General features: G+C 50.4%; 1 protein-coding gene across 3 annotated transcripts; it reads left to right on the top strand.

Annotated features, from left to right (window-relative positions):
- The first annotated feature begins 1,867 nt into the window (after window positions 1-1,867).
- Window positions 1,868-14,599, top strand: ABCF1 (ATP binding cassette subfamily F member 1). Of its 3 annotated transcripts, none has more exons than XM_065912803.1 (25): window positions 1,868-1,986; window positions 5,663-5,709; window positions 5,917-6,021; window positions 6,182-6,308; window positions 6,457-6,494; window positions 6,580-6,687; window positions 7,393-7,467; window positions 7,546-7,662; window positions 8,473-8,574; window positions 8,808-8,930; window positions 9,308-9,408; window positions 9,508-9,593; window positions 9,888-10,027; window positions 10,113-10,261; window positions 10,543-10,626; window positions 10,772-10,896; window positions 11,083-11,195; window positions 11,315-11,486; window positions 11,588-11,662; window positions 11,777-11,847; window positions 13,047-13,079; window positions 13,164-13,332; window positions 13,526-13,590; window positions 13,680-13,752; window positions 13,896-14,599. In XM_065912803.1, the coding sequence occupies exons 1-25, from the start codon at window positions 1,914-1,916 to the stop codon at window positions 14,060-14,062; spliced, it is 2,538 nt and encodes an 845-aa protein (XP_065768875.1). In that variant the 5' UTR covers window positions 1,868-1,913; the 3' UTR covers window positions 14,063-14,599. The 3 variants fall into 3 exon arrangements, with proteins under 3 accessions (XP_065768875.1, XP_065768874.1, XP_065768873.1); XM_065912802.1 differs by having other exon boundaries at window positions 6,179-6,308; XM_065912801.1 differs by having other exon boundaries at window positions 6,176-6,308.
- Window positions 14,600-17,707: the final 3,108 nt, after the last annotated feature.

Below are 17,707 nucleotides of genomic sequence, written 5' to 3'. Positions count from 1 at the left end.
TACAGCCTTGAGGAATAAACATAAGAGCTCAGGGACTTCCCTGGTGGTCCAGTGCTTAAGAATCTGCTGGAGAATGCAGGGGTTCGCTCCCTGGTCCTCGAGGATCCCACGTGCCGCAGGGCAACTAAGCCCATGCACAACTACTGAGCCCCCACAACTACTGAGCCTGCACTCTAGAGCCTGTGAGCCATAACTACGGAAGCCCGAGCGGCCTAGAGCCTGTGTTCCACAGCAAGAGAAGCCATCACAATGAGAAACCCGTGCACAGCCAGAAAGAGTAGCCCCCACTCACCACAACTAGAACGCCCTCACACAGCAACAAAGAGCCAGTGCAGCCAAAATAAATAAAATTACTTTTAAAAATTAAAGTAAGAGTTCAGTTTTGTACAGATTAATTTGAGATAGCTATAAGAGATCTCAGAGAGGATGTCCAAAAAACAGTTGGATTCATGAGTTTAGGGCAAAAATTGGAGCCAAAAAGAGAAATTTGGGGATTTTCATCAGTTTCGGATGATATTTAAAGTTACGTGCATGCATGTGTGCTTAGTCGCTCAGTTGTATCCAACTCTTTGTGACCCTTTGGACTGTAGCTTGCCAGGTGCTTCTGTCCATGGCATTTTTCAGGCATGAATACTGGAGATGGTTGCCATTTTCCTCCTCAAGAGGATCTTCCCAATGCAGGGATCGAACCTGTGTCTCTTGTGTGAGACATGTGTAATAAGTTTAGACAAAAGACAGTTGAGCCTGGAGGCACTTCAATATTTAGACTTCAGGAGGAGAAGCCAGGAAAAGGGAAAAGGGAGTAGCCAGGAAAGGAAACTTGGAAAGAGCAGTGCCTCTGAAGAAAGCCAAAGGAGAAGGGAGTGACCATCTGTATCAAGTGCAGCTGAGAAGTGAGTAGGATAAAGACAGAGAACTGGTCTCAATCCATTGACCTTGGCAAGAGTGGTGACCCTGCCAGGGAATGGTGAGGACAAAAGCAAGACTGTAGCAGCTTAAGGAGAGAAGGGAACTGGAAGAACTATGGGAGCACTTTGGTCCCACACCTATTAAGCAGTAGAATTTGAAGTGTCCCAGATATTGATTTTGGTGGTGATTTAATGGGTGTATACATGTCAAAACTTATCATAGCATTCACTTTTCAGTTTACTGGTTATCTATTGTATTAATATATAAAGTTTACCGTAACTCAATTACACCTCGGAAAAGCTGTTACCAAGAAAAAAAAAAAGTGAACCCAAGCCCCACTGCACTGCGATTCCTGTTTGTTAGGCTACAGTTCCTCCTTTACATCTCTACACCTCGGGATTTTGTGACATATCTCAACACTAGACCGACAAAGCCTCTTCTGAGTTAGTGGACTTCGCTTTTCTGCTCCTTACCAATCAGAGGGGACTGGCAACAAGTTAGCGTTCAGTTTTGTGTTGGTTTTTTTTTTTTTTTTTAATGACTTCATGGAGAAGGAAATGGCAACCCACCCCAGTACTCTTGCCTGGAAAATTCCATGGACAGAGGAGTCTGGTAAGCTACAGTCCATGGAATCGCAAGGGTTGCACACGACTGAGCAACTTCTTTTATTTTTTAAAAAAAGACTTCACTCTTTCATACTAGTCGGAAATGATTATGTTCTGTCACTTAGTCACGCGGCGTCCTAGAGTCATTGGGGTTCCTCAACTGTCATAAACCTGCTGTCGCGACCCGAGTGGGCGGGCGCTGGCCATGCCCCATCATTGCAGGCCACGCCCCCAACAGGTCGCAGGCACGCCCACGACAGGACGGCGCGGCGCGCACGTGGGCCGTCCAGGGGCGGAGTCGACAGCCAGGCCAAGAGAGCCAGTCTGGTTCCGGGCCCCACGCTACCGGAAGCGGAAATAGCACCCGGCGCAGCCAGAGTTACCATAACTGCCACCGCGATGCCGAAGGGGCCCAAGCAGCAGCCGCCGGAGCCCGAGTGGATCGGGGACGGAGAGACCACGAGCCCCACAGGTAAGGCTGACAGGCAGAGGAGGAAGACGATAGAAAAGAGGAGAGAGAGAAATGTGCGCCGGGTCTTAGGAGAGGGTGGCGGGCGCGACTCTCATGCTACTGCGCCTTCGGGGGGCTACTGCGCATGCGTGCAGTGGGGCCGGGAAGAGTTTGCCCTGGCTAGAGTGGTTTTGGGATGCCGGTGAAAGAAAAGGTGCCGGAGTGTCAGGCACTAGCTTCAGTAACACCGGGCAAGAGACGGGGAAGAGCGTATGGGGGACTTCCCTGGTGATCCATTGGTTAAGAATTGACCTGCCGATCCCGGAGGTGCGGGATAGCTGGTGAGGAAGCTAAGATTTCCACAAGCATCCTGGCCAAAAAACCAACACAGAAAACAGAAGCAATACTGTAACAGATTCAGTAATGACTTTAAGGAGGATCCGCGTTAAAAAAAGAAACTTAAAAAAAAAAAAGATTATTCAAGGAAAAGCATATGGTAGGGAGAAGAGATGGAGCAAATGAGAGAAGTCCTGTTTTCTTCTCTTTTGGACATCTTGGTCACACCGTATTCCACATCCGGCAAGAATATGTAAGCTGTGCCTCGACCTACTCTTCCGTGCCAGCGCCACTCGCACTCACCTGGGGTCCCATCTGCTTCTCAAGAGAGGCTGATTCCTTCATGGAGTCATGCCTAAGACAGCTTTCATAAGACACCTTTTTGACTCAAGTGGAGCGAGAAAGTAGATACTGGGTGTTGGAATGGAGGATTAAGTTTTACTTAAAAACAGCTAATGTTTGTTGAGTCACTTGTTTTTAATTATGCACTGTATATACTGTACTTTGGAGAAGGGACAAAAAGATATGAAGACCTTCTCCCAGACTTGAAGGTACTTCAAGAAGGAGATAAGATGGACGGAAGTAATTATAGTGGGTAAACTGACTAATTTTACAGAACTGGAGATGTAGGGATGAAAAGGCTTGCCTTTCGAGAAGGGGCAAGTCTAGTGTAGGGGACAGAGCTTTAGTCAGGGAATGCGCTTGAGGATGCTGTGGGACTAGAGAAGACAGGGGCAGCATATAGTCAGTTAGGATGGGAGTGTCAGCAAAGCCTCCCAGGAATATGTGATAGCTGAGTTCATTCTCGAAGGATCATTGTGAGTTAGCAAGGGGAAGAAGGTTCTAAGCCAGCAGAGGGTACAGTTAATGCAAAGATAGGATGTAGTTGAGCCTGACTGGTTCCCAGTTTTGTATTGATTCATGTGATGGTATTGAAAAGATGTGTGAGAGACAAGATACTGAAAGGCTTTATACACTATTCCAAGGAATTTAATCCTAAAGACATTAAGAAGGAAGACTCATTGAAGTGCATAGAAATGATTGGAGTCAGGGAGACCATTTAGGAGGCTCTGGTAAAAATCCCTGTGAGAAGTGATAAGAGAAGAAGCCAGGGCATTGACTAGAGCTGGGAACCAACTAAGGGGAGAAGAATTAAGGCTGACACTCACTTGAATAATTCCTCGGGTAATAGGTTTTTCATCGAAAGCTGTAATGGGCTATGGGTTGGGGAGCAGGGAGAGGTAAGTCAGCTGCTGTGTGCTAAATTGGAGATTGCTGGGGAATTTGAAGAGGAGATGGCAAGGAGAGAGTTTGTTCAGTGGCTTTGGAGAGAGCGGTAGACTAGGAATGAAGACACAGGTGTAGTTGTGGTGTTGGATCCGGGGAGTCCCCTAGAGAGTGTCTGTGGATTGAAGTGAAAAGAGGTCTAAGATGGGGACCCAAGAGAACTTCAACAGTTAAGGGAGGCAGATAGGGAAGGAGGCTGAGGAGATGAGACTGAGCAAGGCAAGCAGCCAGAGGCAGACCTTCAGGATCCCTGACGCTGAGGAACAACAGGAGAGAAGAATGAAAATAAGGAGGAGGGAAGTAGCATGGAATGTTGCCAAGTAATCAAGCAAAATAAGGACTACAAAAAAACCCCACAACAACAACCCTCTTTGAATTGAACAACTAAGAGGATGGTGGCAGCTTTGACAAAAGTAGTGTTCATTAGAAGGTAACACCCAAATCAGGTTGTGGTATATTCAAAAAGGAATGGGAGATGAGGAGGGGGGCTAGTGTGGACTGCACTTTTGAGGCTCAGTGAAGACAAGAATAGAAACAGTAATTGGGTGGGGGCAGTGTAAGTTTTTGGAAAGTGCTTCACTTGGCTTTGAAATGAAGAACAGCTTCAGTGGTGTCCTTACTAAAGGGAGGAGCTGTTGTGGTGGGGGGAAGACGTGTAGGGTACAGGGTAGCTTTAGCCACACTTAGCCTTTTCCTGCTCCTGGGTGATAATACTTTGTCACACTTGAACCCCAGTGGTCAGGAGGCGTGGTTGTATTAGTCCATGGAGAGAAATTAGTGTCTGAGTCACTTCTGAGTGTTGTCAGAGTGAACTGATCGCATCATTCTGGCTTGTGTACTACAGTGGGTCCTCCCTCTTAGTGGCTTTAGGTTTAGACTCCTCAGAATAGTGTATATAGAAAGTCTTTTATTATTTCTCCACATCTTTTTGGTTCCATCACACTAGTCACCTTGCACAGGGATCAGATTTTGAAGTGTGTTCAGGGTGGAGGTCACTGATTAAGCAAAGACAGACATAAGCATGCCTGGGAGTTACCAAGGAGCAGGGAAAAGCCAATGTGTACAACATCGGTATGGGCAGGGAAAGAGCAGAAGAAATAGGATACGCCCTTCTAGTTTGTGAGGCCCTAAATTATAGGGCTTTACCTTCATTTTATCCAGTTTTTGACACTGTAGATCCTCAGCATCTGAATAAATGATTTTTGTAGACTCGGTGGCATTTTGGTCTGAGAATCTTAATGTGGTAGATAGCAGAAGGGTTTGTTTTGGTTTGGGGATGGGGGAAACTAAGTGACTGCAAGAGCGCCTTTGGATAGAATCGAATAGCAGTAGGCGGTGGGATGGTTGGGGGACGAATGTGATGGTGGATAGGCCTAGGAGTGGAGAGAAATCACGAGGCTGCTGGCTGCCTCCCTGTCTTATGTGGGAAGGAGTTAGACGTAACCCTCCGTCTTCAGGGAAATGGAGATGGACAGAAAGGAGAGGCTGGAATTTGTCCGTGAACTTCTCTCGACTTCCCACTTTGCTCCCGGGAACACGAGCTAAGCAGTGTCTCAGGTCAGTCTAGGATGAAGGACCAATGCCCAGTTAAGCCTAACACAGTACAGTTTGTGCTGGAAGTGCAAGCAGAGCAGGTGTGGCATAGACCCAGGTGTTTGTTGACTTAGCAGATGGCTTTGTTTCCGTGGCCTGCAGGTTCCAAAAATGACATGTAATACTTTGTCCTGCTTTTCTCCCCCATAGGTGACTGAGGTGGGGAAAGGTCTTTCTCTCCCAGTATATCCTGAGTTATTCATGGTGCCTCTAACTCAGCTAATTTTGCTAGCTAAAAACATTGGCGTCATCTCTGAAAGCTGTCTTACTTCCCACCTCTGGCACCATCACCTTGCGGATTCTCCTTTTCTGCCTCCCACTAGACCAGCCACCATTGTCTGTCTCGTGGGACAGTGTCCAGGGAGGGAGCTAGAAAAACAGTGATGAGGGAGGGCAAAGTCCACCGAGGGTTGGCAGGTGAGATCAGGGTGGCTTTGGAATTTGCAAATCATCGTTCACAACATCTGCTTAACCCTTCTAGACAAAGTGGTGAAGAAAGGGAAGAAGGACAAGAAGACCAAAAAGACGGTGAGGCATTGAGGGGTGAGGAGAGAGGGCTGTGGGTGTTTCCGACCCCTGTGAAGTCAATGGGGGCTGGAGGGAGGGGAAGAGGTCTTGTCGGGAGAGGGAGCAAGGTGAGATGGCATGCGTGGCAGGTCCCTGGGTACATGCGTGGTGGTGAAGGGCTTGATTGGTCTCTGAGCCGTGTTTGCCTAGTCTTAACTCCTGTTGTAGTTCTTCGAGGAGCTGGCAGTAGAAGACAAACAGGCTGGGGAAGAAGAGAAAGTGCTCAAGGAGAAGGAGCAGCAGCAGCAACAGCAGCAGCAGCAGCAGCAGCAGGTACAGGTGTCAGCAGACCCACCCCTCCATGAAGGCATCTTCGGTCCGCCAGCCCTCCACAGCCCACGCTGGTTCACTCAGCTGACGGGGAGCACTCTCTGGAGCAGAGATACAGCAGTGGCCCAGGCTTCATTCTCTCACCCTGTTTGATTTTCAGCAGCAAAAAAAGAAGCGAGACACCCGTAAAGGGAGGCGGAAAAAGGATGTGGATGATGACGGAGAAGAGAAGGAGCTCATGGAGCGTCTTAAGAAGCTCTCAGTACCAGCCAGCGATGAGGAGGACGAGGGTAAATGCGCCGAGGGGAGATGGGTACCTGGAACCCTTGAGTCAGGAAGAGTCAGGTGCCTCATTCCTTGATCTTGGAGTTGGATTAGATTGAGAAGCGGACATGGTAATTCTCTTTCCTAGCTCACCTTCTCCTCTTGTCATTTCAGTACCCGCCCCAGCACCCAGAGGAGGGAAGAAAACCAAGGTAAGCCATCTGTCTTTGTGGTAGACAGAGACCCCAGGGGTGCAGCCTTGATCATCCTACTGACTTCTGCCCTTTCACTCTCCAGGGTGGTAATGTTTTTGCAGCCCTGATTCAGGATCAGAGTGAAGATGAGGAGGAGGAGGAAAAACATCCTCCTAAGCCGGCCAAGCCAGAGAAGAATCGGATCAATAAGGTGATAGTGATGGCTCTGCCGGTCCCTCTCACTCCATGTGGCATCTCTGGCTACAGTGTGGTGATTCCCTGGCTGCTTTTCCTGCTTTTCAACCAGCTCTTCTAGGCCAGGCCAGTCTTACTTATACTGTCAGCTTATCCTGTCAATATCAGCTTTTTAAAAAGTACTCTTTATCGCTCGGAAATTTATAGCGATTCTGTTGCTTTCAAACTCAAAATCTAAACCAAAGACCTTCAAGTCTTTGCCCTTCCACCAGGACCCCTCTGCAGGATTACTTGGGACTTGCCTTGTATACCGATCAGCCTCATCACACGTTTGAATCCAGCCTGTGTGCTGAAGCCTTTATTCTTTACCACTGAGCCACCAGGGAAGCCTGAAGCCTTTATGCCTTCTCTTCTTCCTAGAACGCCTTCTCCAAGCCCACAACCATTATCTCTTCTCAAGATATGCCCTCTGGAGGAAGCCCTCCAGTGTTAGGGCCATCCCATCCACATGGCTCATTTGCCTAAATCGCAGTCTCTTAGCTTCGCTGTTATTCTCTACTCGTCTCTTCACTGTCTGCCGCTGGAGGCCAGGGTGTTTCTGGGTCTCATTTTCTCCCTGTCGGACTTAGTATAGTTAACTGCTACTCCTGGACTACCTAGAAATTCTTGTCAAGCTACAGTATAGCAAATTAATTTGTATGTCTGTGTGTGTCTTCTCCAGGCTGTATCTCAGGAACAGCAGCCAGGGTTGAAGGGCAAAAAGACAAAGGAGGAGAAGTCAAAGGGGAAGGCCAAGGTGAGGGAACATTGGCGGGAGGTGGACTGGTCTCAAGAATCAGAGCATTGCATCCGACCTGCTGGCTTTTCTCTGTAGCCTCAAAATAAATTTGCTGCTCTGGAGAGTGAAGAGGAGGAGGAGGATGAAGAGGAAGCAACAAAAGAAAAGGAACCACCCAAACAAGGGAAGGAGAAGGCCAAGAAGGCAGAACAGGTGTGTGTTTGGGTGTTGGGGGATGTGGGCTGAGGGGCTCAGGCTTGGTGGCCCTTGGGCCGGGGGCAGGACATGAGGTGCGACCTGGGACGCGCTTACTCCCCAGAGCAGGGGTTGGCAAACTTCTGTAAAGGATCTCCTAGTAAATACTTTGGACTTGCAGACCACATAGTCTCTGATACATATTTTTCTTTTCTCGTTTTGGAAAGACTCTTTGAAAATGTAAAAGCCATTCTTAGTTCAAGGGCCCTGATTTGCACCTCTTGATCCAAAAGAGGAAGGGACACGGGCGGCACCCTGAGCCCAGGTTCTGACTCTGCCACCCTGTGTGAGCTTGAGTACGTCTTGCCACCTCTTAAGACCTCACTTTTCTCATCTGTGTCATCGAATGACCTCTGAGCTCCCCTGTACCACCAGCACCTGCTAGTTCTCATTCTGTTGGATTCCTCAGTGGCTATACACAGGGCTTCTGGACCTCTGCTTTGCATGTTTACTTGCAGAGAAACTCGTTTGATACATGAGGAAGAGAATCTGTTCCTTTTGTTCTACCTTCAGTTACATTGTATTGACAGTTACAGAGGTATAGATACACATACATCTTTACAATTCATACATATGTACATAGGTACCTTTTTGGTGGCACAAATGGATACAGGGCTATAAGGAGACCAGCGTGGGTATGAGAATGTGAGCACCACCAAGATATTTCAGTATTCTGGGAGAGAGACAGAGCTGACTGTGGAGCTGGGAGTGGATGACATGAAGTTCTCCAAGGGGTCCCTTATTTTTACCATCGCCTGGTTCTCACAGGGCTCAGAGGAAGGAGAAGAGGAGGAGGAAGAAGGGGAGTCCAAGGCTGATGACCCCTATGCTCACCTTAGCAAGAAGGAGAAGAAGAAACTCAAGAAACAAGTAAGACTTTGGGTTCTTAGTGGTCAAAGGCGGGAGAAATTTTTGTTTTAATGCTGCAAGTAGGGGACATGTGAAGGGAGAGCTTTGGGTTGGGTTGAGTACAACAGCTGGAGTAAGGAAACAGTTGTGTTCTGTGAGCACAATGTCATGGTGTCTGGTGACATGGGACTGTATTGTGGCAACAGGAAAGTGGCAGGCAATGGCCTCAAATGTGAGCTTTCCTTCCTTCTCAGATGGAGTATGAACGCCAGGTGGCTTCGTTAAAAGCAGCCAATGCTGCTGAAAATGACTTCTCCGTGTCACAAGCAGAGGTGTCTTCCCGCCAGGCCATGCTAGAAAATGCCTCTGACATCAAGGTAAGGTCTGAGGGGGCCCCTCCTACCAGCTCAGCCAGGGACGTGCCGCTTCTCCCCTTCCCCTGAGAGGCCACGGTGACCGAGGAAGTGGGTAGGAGGGGGAGGTCCACTGGGAAGAAAACTGGGAGGCGTTCTCCACATCTTGAATTCTACCAGCCTGTGCAAGAAGTTAGAAGAACCAGCATAGGAGGCCAGCTTTGCAGGGAAGCAGGTTGGGACAGGCTGGTTCTCTTAGGGTGTGGACTCCGATTAGAGGCAGTGGATGGGGAGGGGGCAGGCATGGTGGGGGGAGGGTACTTCCCCGCAGAGAAAAAGGTGCAGCTCCTAGACATACGGAAGGGTGTTCTCACATGCTTACTCTTTCCTGATCACTGCAGCTGGAGAAGTTCAGCATCTCGGCCCACGGCAAGGAGCTGTTCGTCAACGCAGACCTGTACATCGTCGCTGGCCGCCGCTATGGGCTAGTGGGACCCAATGGGTGAGGAGAAGAGGGGCTGGAGTGTGAGAGGGGAGGGGCCGGAGGGAGAAGAGACTTGTTCTCGGAGGCGGCCTGGTCCTCAAAGCTCTCATTCCCCAGCAAGGGCAAGACCACTCTGCTCAAGCACATCGCCAACCGAGCCCTGAGCATCCCCCCCAACATCGACGTGCTGCTCTGCGAGCAGGGTGAGGCTGCTGGTGGCAGAGGGGCCGGTGGGGAGGGGTAGACGGGCTTGCGGGGGCTCCACTGGGGTGTGTGAGCCAGCCAGGAACAGAAGAGGCCGTGGTTGTGGAGTTGGAAGGGTTTTGTGGGGAGAGACTGGGGACTGGGAAATGGGTGCCACAGAAGTGGGGTGCGGTGAGAGGCTGGAACAAGTACAGAGAGCTGGGCAGGGTCAGGCAGTCCAGAAACGGAGCTGCAGGGAAGAGGGAGCAGGAGCCTTGGCCCTGGGCACACCCTGACTGCTCCCCGGCCCCCAGAGGTGGTGGCTGATGAGACGCCAGCCGTGCAGGCTGTCCTTCGCGCGGACACCAAGCGCTTGAAGCTGCTGGAGGAGGAGCGGCGGCTTCAGGCGCAGCTGGAGCAGGGCGACGACGCGGCTGCCGAGAGGCTCGAGAAGGTAGAGGAGATGGCGCCGGGGACGTGGGCTAGGACCAGGGGCTCCCGGGACCCCCCAGCATGTGTCCTCCTCTCCCTCCTCCCAGGTGTATGAGGAATTGCGGGCCACCGGGGCGGCCGCTGCAGAGGCCAAAGCCCGCCGGATCCTGGCTGGTCTGGGCTTTGACCCTGAGATGCAGAATCGACCCACACAGAAGTTCTCGGGGGGCTGGCGCATGCGTGTCTCCTTGGCCAGGTGGGCTCCCACCCCCTGCCCTCCTGGCCTCCGCCCACCCTTCCCTTCTTCTGTTCTTCCAAGGCTGTCTTGTCCTTCCCGTACTGTCTGGCTTGTCAGACTCGGGGGCGTCTCTCCTTGTCTGGGGGTGTGTTCTCATCTGTCTCCTGCTCGGGAACTCTCTTAGGAGAGATTGGGAAGGAGTGTTCATGGTCTCAGGCTCCACTTACCAGAGGCTTCTGTGGGTTGTCTGAGCAAGGGTCTTCCTCCTACTGACCCGCCTTCTTCCGCCCACCCTCTAGGGCGCTGTTCATGGAGCCCACGCTGCTGATGTTGGACGAGCCCACCAACCACCTGGACCTCAACGCTGTCATCTGGCTCAACAAGTGAGTGGCCCGGGTTATAGCCTTGTATCTCTGGTCTCCACCTTGCCCCTGACAGCTCTCACCCCAGCCTCCCTCTTTTCGCTTCCGGCCCGTGTCTGCACTCTAACCTGGAGATTGTGACACTTCCACACTCTTTAAAACCCAGCTACCTCCAGGGCTGGCGGAAGACGCTGCTCATCGTTTCCCACGACCAGGGCTTCCTGGATGACGTTTGTACTGACATCATCCATCTCGATGCCCAGCGGCTTCACTACTACAGGGGCAATTACAGTACGTGGGACGTTTGGGGGTGAGGAAAGGGATAGTTCCTAGAGAAAGGCCTGGGAGGGAGGGACATAGGGATGCGGTGATAATTCTGAGTATTTCAGAATTCTGGACATGACCCTTGCCCCCACCCTCCCCCATCCTGCTGGGGACAGGGACAACCATTGATGACCTCCCACCCCCTTGCCCCAGTGACCTTCAAGAAGATGTACCAGCAAAAGCAGAAGGAACTGCTGAAGCAATATGAGAAGCAGGAGAAAAAGCTGAAGGAGCTAAAGGCGGGCGGCAAGTCCACCAAGCAGGCGGTGAGCCCTGGCTCTTCCCAGGCAGGGATCTTCTCAGGAGAAGGAGGGGCTTAGACACTGCCTGCCACTCAAGGCCGCCCATCCAGGCTTGGATGTCTCCCTCTCCCCTTCCTCCTCAGGAGAAGCAAACCAAGGAAGCCTTGACTCGAAAGCAGCAGAAGTGCCGGCGGAAAAACCAGGACGAGGAGTCGCAGGAGGCCCCCGAGCTGCTGAAGCGCCCCAGGGAGTACACCGTGCGCTTCACGTTCCCCGACCCGCCGCCACTCAGCCCTCCGGTGCTGGGCCTGCACGGTGAGCGGCCGCGGCCCTGCCTTCCCGCCCCACCAGGGCTCTCAGCTGCGCTCGGGGGACTCTGAAGAGAAAATAAAGTGCTGCTTTTCCTACCTTCTCAGGTGTGACCTTTGGCTATGAGGGGCAGAAACCACTCTTTAAGAATCTGGATTTTGGCATCGACATGGACTCAAGGAGTGAGTTGGGGGGAGAGTTCGGTGCAGAGTTCGGGGTGGGACTCAGGCTGTGGAGCAGGAGCCCCGGGGAGTTTCTGGGGACCTCACCTCTGACCTCTGTCTTCCCTCTGGCAGTCTGCATCGTGGGCCCTAACGGCGTGGGGAAGAGCACCCTGCTGCTCCTGCTGACAGGCAAGCTGACACCGGTGAGTCCAGGAGGGGCGTGATGATGGGCGAGCGGAGTCATGACCACATGGCTATTCCCTGGAGGCTCCAACTGGGGAGCCCTCTCTGCTGTGGAGAGTTAAATACAGAACTTGTCATGGATGGTTCATTTGCTTAAGAGGTGCTGTAGAGAAGGACAGTTTAGATCAGTCAGGGAGACAGACATGGAGAAGTGGGCCCAGATGAAGGGCATGCCTCCCCCATCCTGCTTGTGTGTTCTGGTTATATAAGAAATATATGCCCATTGTAGAATCGTTAGAAATTGTGTGAACCAGGGAATTCCTGGCAGTCCAGTAGTTAGAACTCAGGGCTTTTACTGGCATGAGCCCGGGTTAGATCCCTGATCGGGGAACTAAGCAAGGGACAGATGAAAAAAAAAATTGCATAAGCCAGAGAAAAATCTGGAGATAACCTGTATTATTATTTTTTTAACCTGTATTAATTTTAATGGATCGTTTTCCTTTTTTTTTTTCTTACAATCATGTATATAATTATTTTCCTTAACAAAAGTGGGTTATCCTGTGAATTGTTTTGTAGCTAGCTTTTTTTCAATGTATATTAAGCATTTTTTTGTGCCTGTAATCTTATATGTTTTTTTCTCATGAATCTATTGTAATTTATTTGATGTCTGTTTTTAGAATGTTTCTGATTTTTCACTGAAGGACGATACTCTAGTAAAGAGTGTTACTGTACTTGTTCGTGAATTTAGTTTTTCCTTAAGGTAAATTCCCTAGAACTGCTTCAGGGACTTTTGTGGTATATGTAGTGCTAGGTGGTTGTAACCATCTGTCTGCCCTCCAAGCAAGTGTAGAGAAGGCACATTGCCTTAACACCCACAGAGTAGATCTTTAGAAAGGTGTCCTAGATCCTCCCACAAACTCATTCCCATCTGAGGTGGAACCCTGAAAAATTCTAACTGGAAGGTGGGGATGGGGTTTTTATGCTCGTGGTCAGCCTGCTCCTGGTTCTGAATTTCCGCTTACCTCCTCTCTTTTCCTCTTGCTTCTGATTTCCTGGCCTGCCGTGGTCATGTTAAGGAGCACACCTGTGTCACCTTTCTTGCATTGGCTTGTTCCCGGTCCAGTTCTGGTGTTCATTTCCCTTCAAAGAGTTGGGAGGTGGAGCTGTGGCTCCCTTTCCACCCCCACTTACTCCCCCCCACCTTGCTTTTTCCTTGCAGACTCGGGGTGAAATGAGGAAGAACCACCGGCTGGTAAGTGGCTTTGGGAATCAAGTAGTAAGAGGCCAACAGAGGAAGTCTGACTTTCATTAACCACCTTCTTCTCCTCTTGGGCAGAAAATTGGCTTCTTCAACCAGCAGTATGCAGAGCAGCTGCGCATGGAGGAGACGCCCACCGAGTACCTGCAGCGGGGCTTCAACCTGCCCTACCAGGACGCGCGCAAGTGCCTGGGCCGCTTCGGCCTGGAGAGCCACGCGCACACCATCCAGATCTGCAAGCTCTCTGGTACGGGGGCCCGGGCAGACGTCCCCCCTCCTCAAAATTCCCTGCTGCACACTGCCCCTCGAGGTGGGAGGGAAGAGGAACCGGGACTTGGGAGACCTCAGCGCACTTGCATGCACACGCAGGCATTCAGGGTTCACCTGCAGACATGTCTGGTGGTGGAAGGTGCAGTGGTTCTCCTTTCCCTTCGCTCCAGGTGGGCAGAAAGCCCGAGTTGTGTTTGCAGAGCTGGCCTGTCGGGAGCCCGATGTCCTCATCTTGGTTAGTAAATGGGCCTGCAGGGCCAGGGTGGGGGTGACACCAGGAAAGGTAGGGGTCGTTAACAGTTTTGGGACGCCGCCTTCCCGTAGGACGAACCCACCAATAACTTGGACATCGAGTCTATCGACGCTCTAGGAGAGGCCATCAACGAATACAAGGGTGGTGAGTCAACTCGGGCCTGCCCTCCTCCTGCCATCCCCCTGGGGATGGGACTGCAGGTGTCCTGGGGCTGGGCACCTTCCTCTCAGGGTTTGATTCCCCTCTTCCTTCTGCCTGTCCTCCATTTTCACTGTCTTGCCTCGAAGCTGTGATCGTCGTCAGCCATGATGCCCGACTCATCACAGAAACCAACTGCCAGCTCTGGGTGGTGGAGGAGCAGAGTGTTAGCCAGATCGATGGTGACTTCGAAGACTACAAGCGGGAGGTGTTGGAGGCCCTGGGAGAAGTCATGGTCAGCCGACCCCGAGAGTGAGCTTTCCTTCCCGGACATCCCCCGTCTCCTCTCCACTCGGAAGCTTGCTCTGGTCTACAGCCGGTGTGGCAGCTGCTTGGGCGTGTGAAGGCGGAGTGTGGTCTTGATGTGACCAGGATATTTGATTGCTTCCTTTTCTCTGAAAGACTCGTCTGTTCTGCTTCTCTTGAGATAACTGAGTGGGCCTTGTCCTTGAAGTCACTGTGCAGGCAGAGGTGACATTTGTCGTCATGGGGTTCCATCCAGCCAGGCTCAGCAGCCAGTTGTCTGAGCCTCTGTCCTCGCTGGGAAGCCTGCCTCTGGGCCGCCCCGAGCTTCGGGTGCAGCTGCCGCCTGGTCTGACTGGTGCTGCCCTCCTCTGGTGGATTCAGTGCTGACCTACTGGATTCCAACAGCTGCTGCGGCTCCTGCCACCCAGGATCTGGTGCCTGCAGTATCTGGTTTGATGGGGAGGGACTTGGGGACAGGAGAGGAATGCTGCTGAACTCGAATCGCCCTTTACAAGGGGGAGAAATAAAGGAAAGGAGTTGCCGCTGCCTTGTTGCTGTTTGGAGGTTCGTGGGAGCTGAAACTTTTCTGAATCGTGATTGGCTGTGTTGGGTTTTCTGGCAGTGGGTGGCAGCCTCTCTTCCCCACCGGTGCAGGTGGGTGTCACTTGCAGTCTTACCTCACTTTAGATGGTGCTCGCTGTTTGAGGAGCCTCTCCCTTCCCCCAGCCCTTCAGATGAGTACAAGGGAAAGGGAGTCCTCCCTTCTAGCTAGGATGAGGACATTCGAGTTTCTCACTATCCAAGCTCCATCCTGGGGTCAGGGACCGGAGTGTCAATCCCCGAAGAGTTACTGTGTAGCACTGTGGGGTATATGGGAAGGGAGCAGATGTAGTCTGCCTTCATGAGTAATCTAGACAGAGAAGACTTAGAAGACAAGTGTACAGCATTGATACAGTTAATTGTCAAATGTGCAGTTCTAGATTCTAAGTGGCCTTGAGCTCATAGAAGAGAAAGGTTACCCAGAACTTGGTTTTGTGGCAGGATCACTTGAGGGAGGACCTTGAGAAATAGTAAGGACTTTAGCCATGAGCCATTTTTGAAATGTAGGAAAAAGAGCGAGTCTAAGGAAGAAAGAACTGTTTCGGGAGTTAATGAAAGAACGTGGTTGGTATGGCCACTTTTTAGTGTTAGATTGGAGAGATGGGTTTGGAAAGTAAAACCCAAGTGGCAAGTGGTTGATTGGTGGTCATTTCAGTGATCGATGTGTGAAGTGGACTATAGAGACTTACAGGACAGGCCCCAGAGACTTCCTTGTGGGGATGAGGTAATACGTCTCACATCCTAATGTGAGAGATGGGGTGGAAGGGACAGACAGATGGATAGAGCCAGGTGTGCAAATTGGAGAGAAAACAGGCGCATCCAGTTCCCAGGGGGACGTGAAGAACCCTCTTATGGCTTCCTGAAGTGGGACGTCTTAGCTTTGGGAAGTTAGGTTTTGGCCAAAAATACTACTGGACCTCAGTTACAAGGTTTATACTGAAAGTTAAGATTTGGTATGAAGATAGTCACAGAGGTACCATCGGGTATGTGTCTAGCCAGATTAGAGAGAAAGGATCTTAGAATTTGAGGGAAAAAAATCAAGGTCTTAACGCCAAGTAAGATGTTACATGTTAAAAGTATTCTCCACAATAAGGTCCTTTGTAAAACAATGAGAACAGACTTCAAGTCCATGACTAATGGAGTGACCTTGGACTTAGCTTCTTGGTACCTGTTTCCTCATTTGTAACATGAAGGTGATAAAAAGCACCTACCTCACAAGGTTATAAAGATTTTAGGTAAGTATTTATAAAGTAAGTGCTTTTTTTTTTAGTTACATGTATTTCATGTACAACTTACACTTTGCACTTCAGTTGTTTGGTTCACTAGATGAGATGATATGTAAAACAGTGGAATGTATAAGATGAACACCAAAATTTTGCATTTCAAGTGTTTGATGCTAATTTCACTACAGATACTTCAGATGCTCAAGTAACTTCCATCCACGGGCAGAAGTTTTGTTTGTTCCCTCAATATATATACTGTTGTAATGCACCTAAATCTGGACAAAAGAATGCACTTCTCCAGAAAGGGGAGCCTAACCCAGTATGGTGTATGGCTAACCCAAAGCTTGAAAAATGATATTTCATTAACAAAATTAAATGTTTGTATTCATGACAGTCTTTGTCACCTACAAATCATGCACTAATGTGGTTCATAATGAGCACTGTAGGAATGTTTTAAAAAATTCCTGATTCTTCTGCACACCTTCCCAATGAGGAAACAGAGACCCTGACCTGCCCATGGTCACCCAGCCTGGAGAGGACTGTTCCTACGCCGGTGGCCCTTCTTTTCTGACCCCAGCGCCCTGGGCATTCTCCCTCATCTGTAGGATGTGGACAGATCCTTACTATTTCTCAAGGTCCTCCCTTACATGATCCTGCCAAATAATCAAGTTCTGTGTAATCATCCTCTTTTCTGAGCTCAAGGCAACTTAGTATCTAGAACGCCACACATCTGGCAGTGTGGACAAGGTGACTGAAGGATGAGTCCTCAAGGGGCACGAGAGCCAGGACAGGTGTTTAGGGAAGACTGTCAGCACTAGAGTGGGAAAGGTGAAAGCCAGGAAGGAGCGCCGTGGCCATGCAGAACTCAGGAGGCCTGGGTACGTGAGAGGTGACACTTGTGAGGCCAGTGCTCATGCAGCAGCTCAGATGCTTGAACTGGCTGCTCTCGGACCGTGGTTCTCAATGTGTCCTAGACCAGCAGCAGCATCACCCAGAGCTTTTTAGAAATGCAAAGATAGGGTTGACACAGAAGTCAGAAGTTATAAGGTTATTTGGGGGGTGGGGGTGGAAATGGAATAAGAAAGGAAGAACAGGTCAGTTGAAACAGGAGAGCTGTACCTGCAAGGCTTGGTGAAGAGACAGAAATGGGTTCAGTGGTGCCTTTGGAGCCGGTCACAGGAAACATGGTGCTAGAGTGGCAGGTGGGGTCACCTTTAGTTTGAGTGATGAGGGAAGACTTCTCAGGAAGTAACACTAAAGACAAGGCCTGTAGGTGGACAAGGAACCAGCTAGATGGATAAGAAAGAGCCTTCATGGAAGGGACCAGACTGTGCAATGGCTCAGAAGCTGGAAAGAGCTGCTCCTGGAAGATGGCTTGAGCTTAGAGCTTGAGCAGTGGCTAGGACACATGAGGCCTTATACACCTTGATAGGAAGTTAGGATACGGTTCTAGGAGCATTAGAAGGCCATCGGAGTGTATACAGGAGTGTGAATTGACCTGGTTTTCATTTTCACAAAATTGCTCTGGCTGCTGGGTAGAGTGGTGGGGTCGGGGGTGATAGGGAGAGATGCTCGGGGAGCTGTTAGATATTCCTTTGGGCAGGAGACGATACTCCCCCTCCTCTAAGAAAGGAAAGGAGATGATGTCAACTCAGATATTTTCAGGTGAAGAGAAGAAACGGTGCTCACTTTGGATGGGGCTGACTTTCTCAGAAGGTTTGGTGCCAGAGTCAGGAGGAGTTAGGAAGTTTGCCAGCCAGCTGTGAGTGTTAAGTCAGTGCTAGTAATTTGTACTGGGCCACGAGGGTAGGGTTTCAGGGTTTTTCAACATT

Source organism: Muntiacus reevesi, chromosome 20 (assembly GCF_963930625.1).
Source record: "Muntiacus reevesi chromosome 20, mMunRee1.1, whole genome shotgun sequence".
Lineage (NCBI taxonomy): Eukaryota > Metazoa > Chordata > Mammalia > Artiodactyla > Cervidae > Muntiacus > Muntiacus reevesi.
This window is presented reverse-complemented; position numbering and strand designations above follow the sequence as displayed.

Bases quoted from the DNA above. Each gene is read 5' to 3' on its own strand.
- ABCF1 (XM_065912801.1), top strand. From the start codon at position 1,914: ATGCCGAAGGGGCCCAAGCAGCAGCCGCCGGAGCCCGAGTGGATCGGG. The intron at 10,897-11,082 runs GTACGTGGGACG...CCCTTGCCCCAG, and splicing joins CTACTACAGGGGCAATTACA to TGACCTTCAAGAAGATGTAC. The intron at 13,333-13,525 runs GTACGGGGGCCC...CCTTCGCTCCAG, and splicing joins CCAGATCTGCAAGCTCTCTG to GTGGGCAGAAAGCCCGAGTT.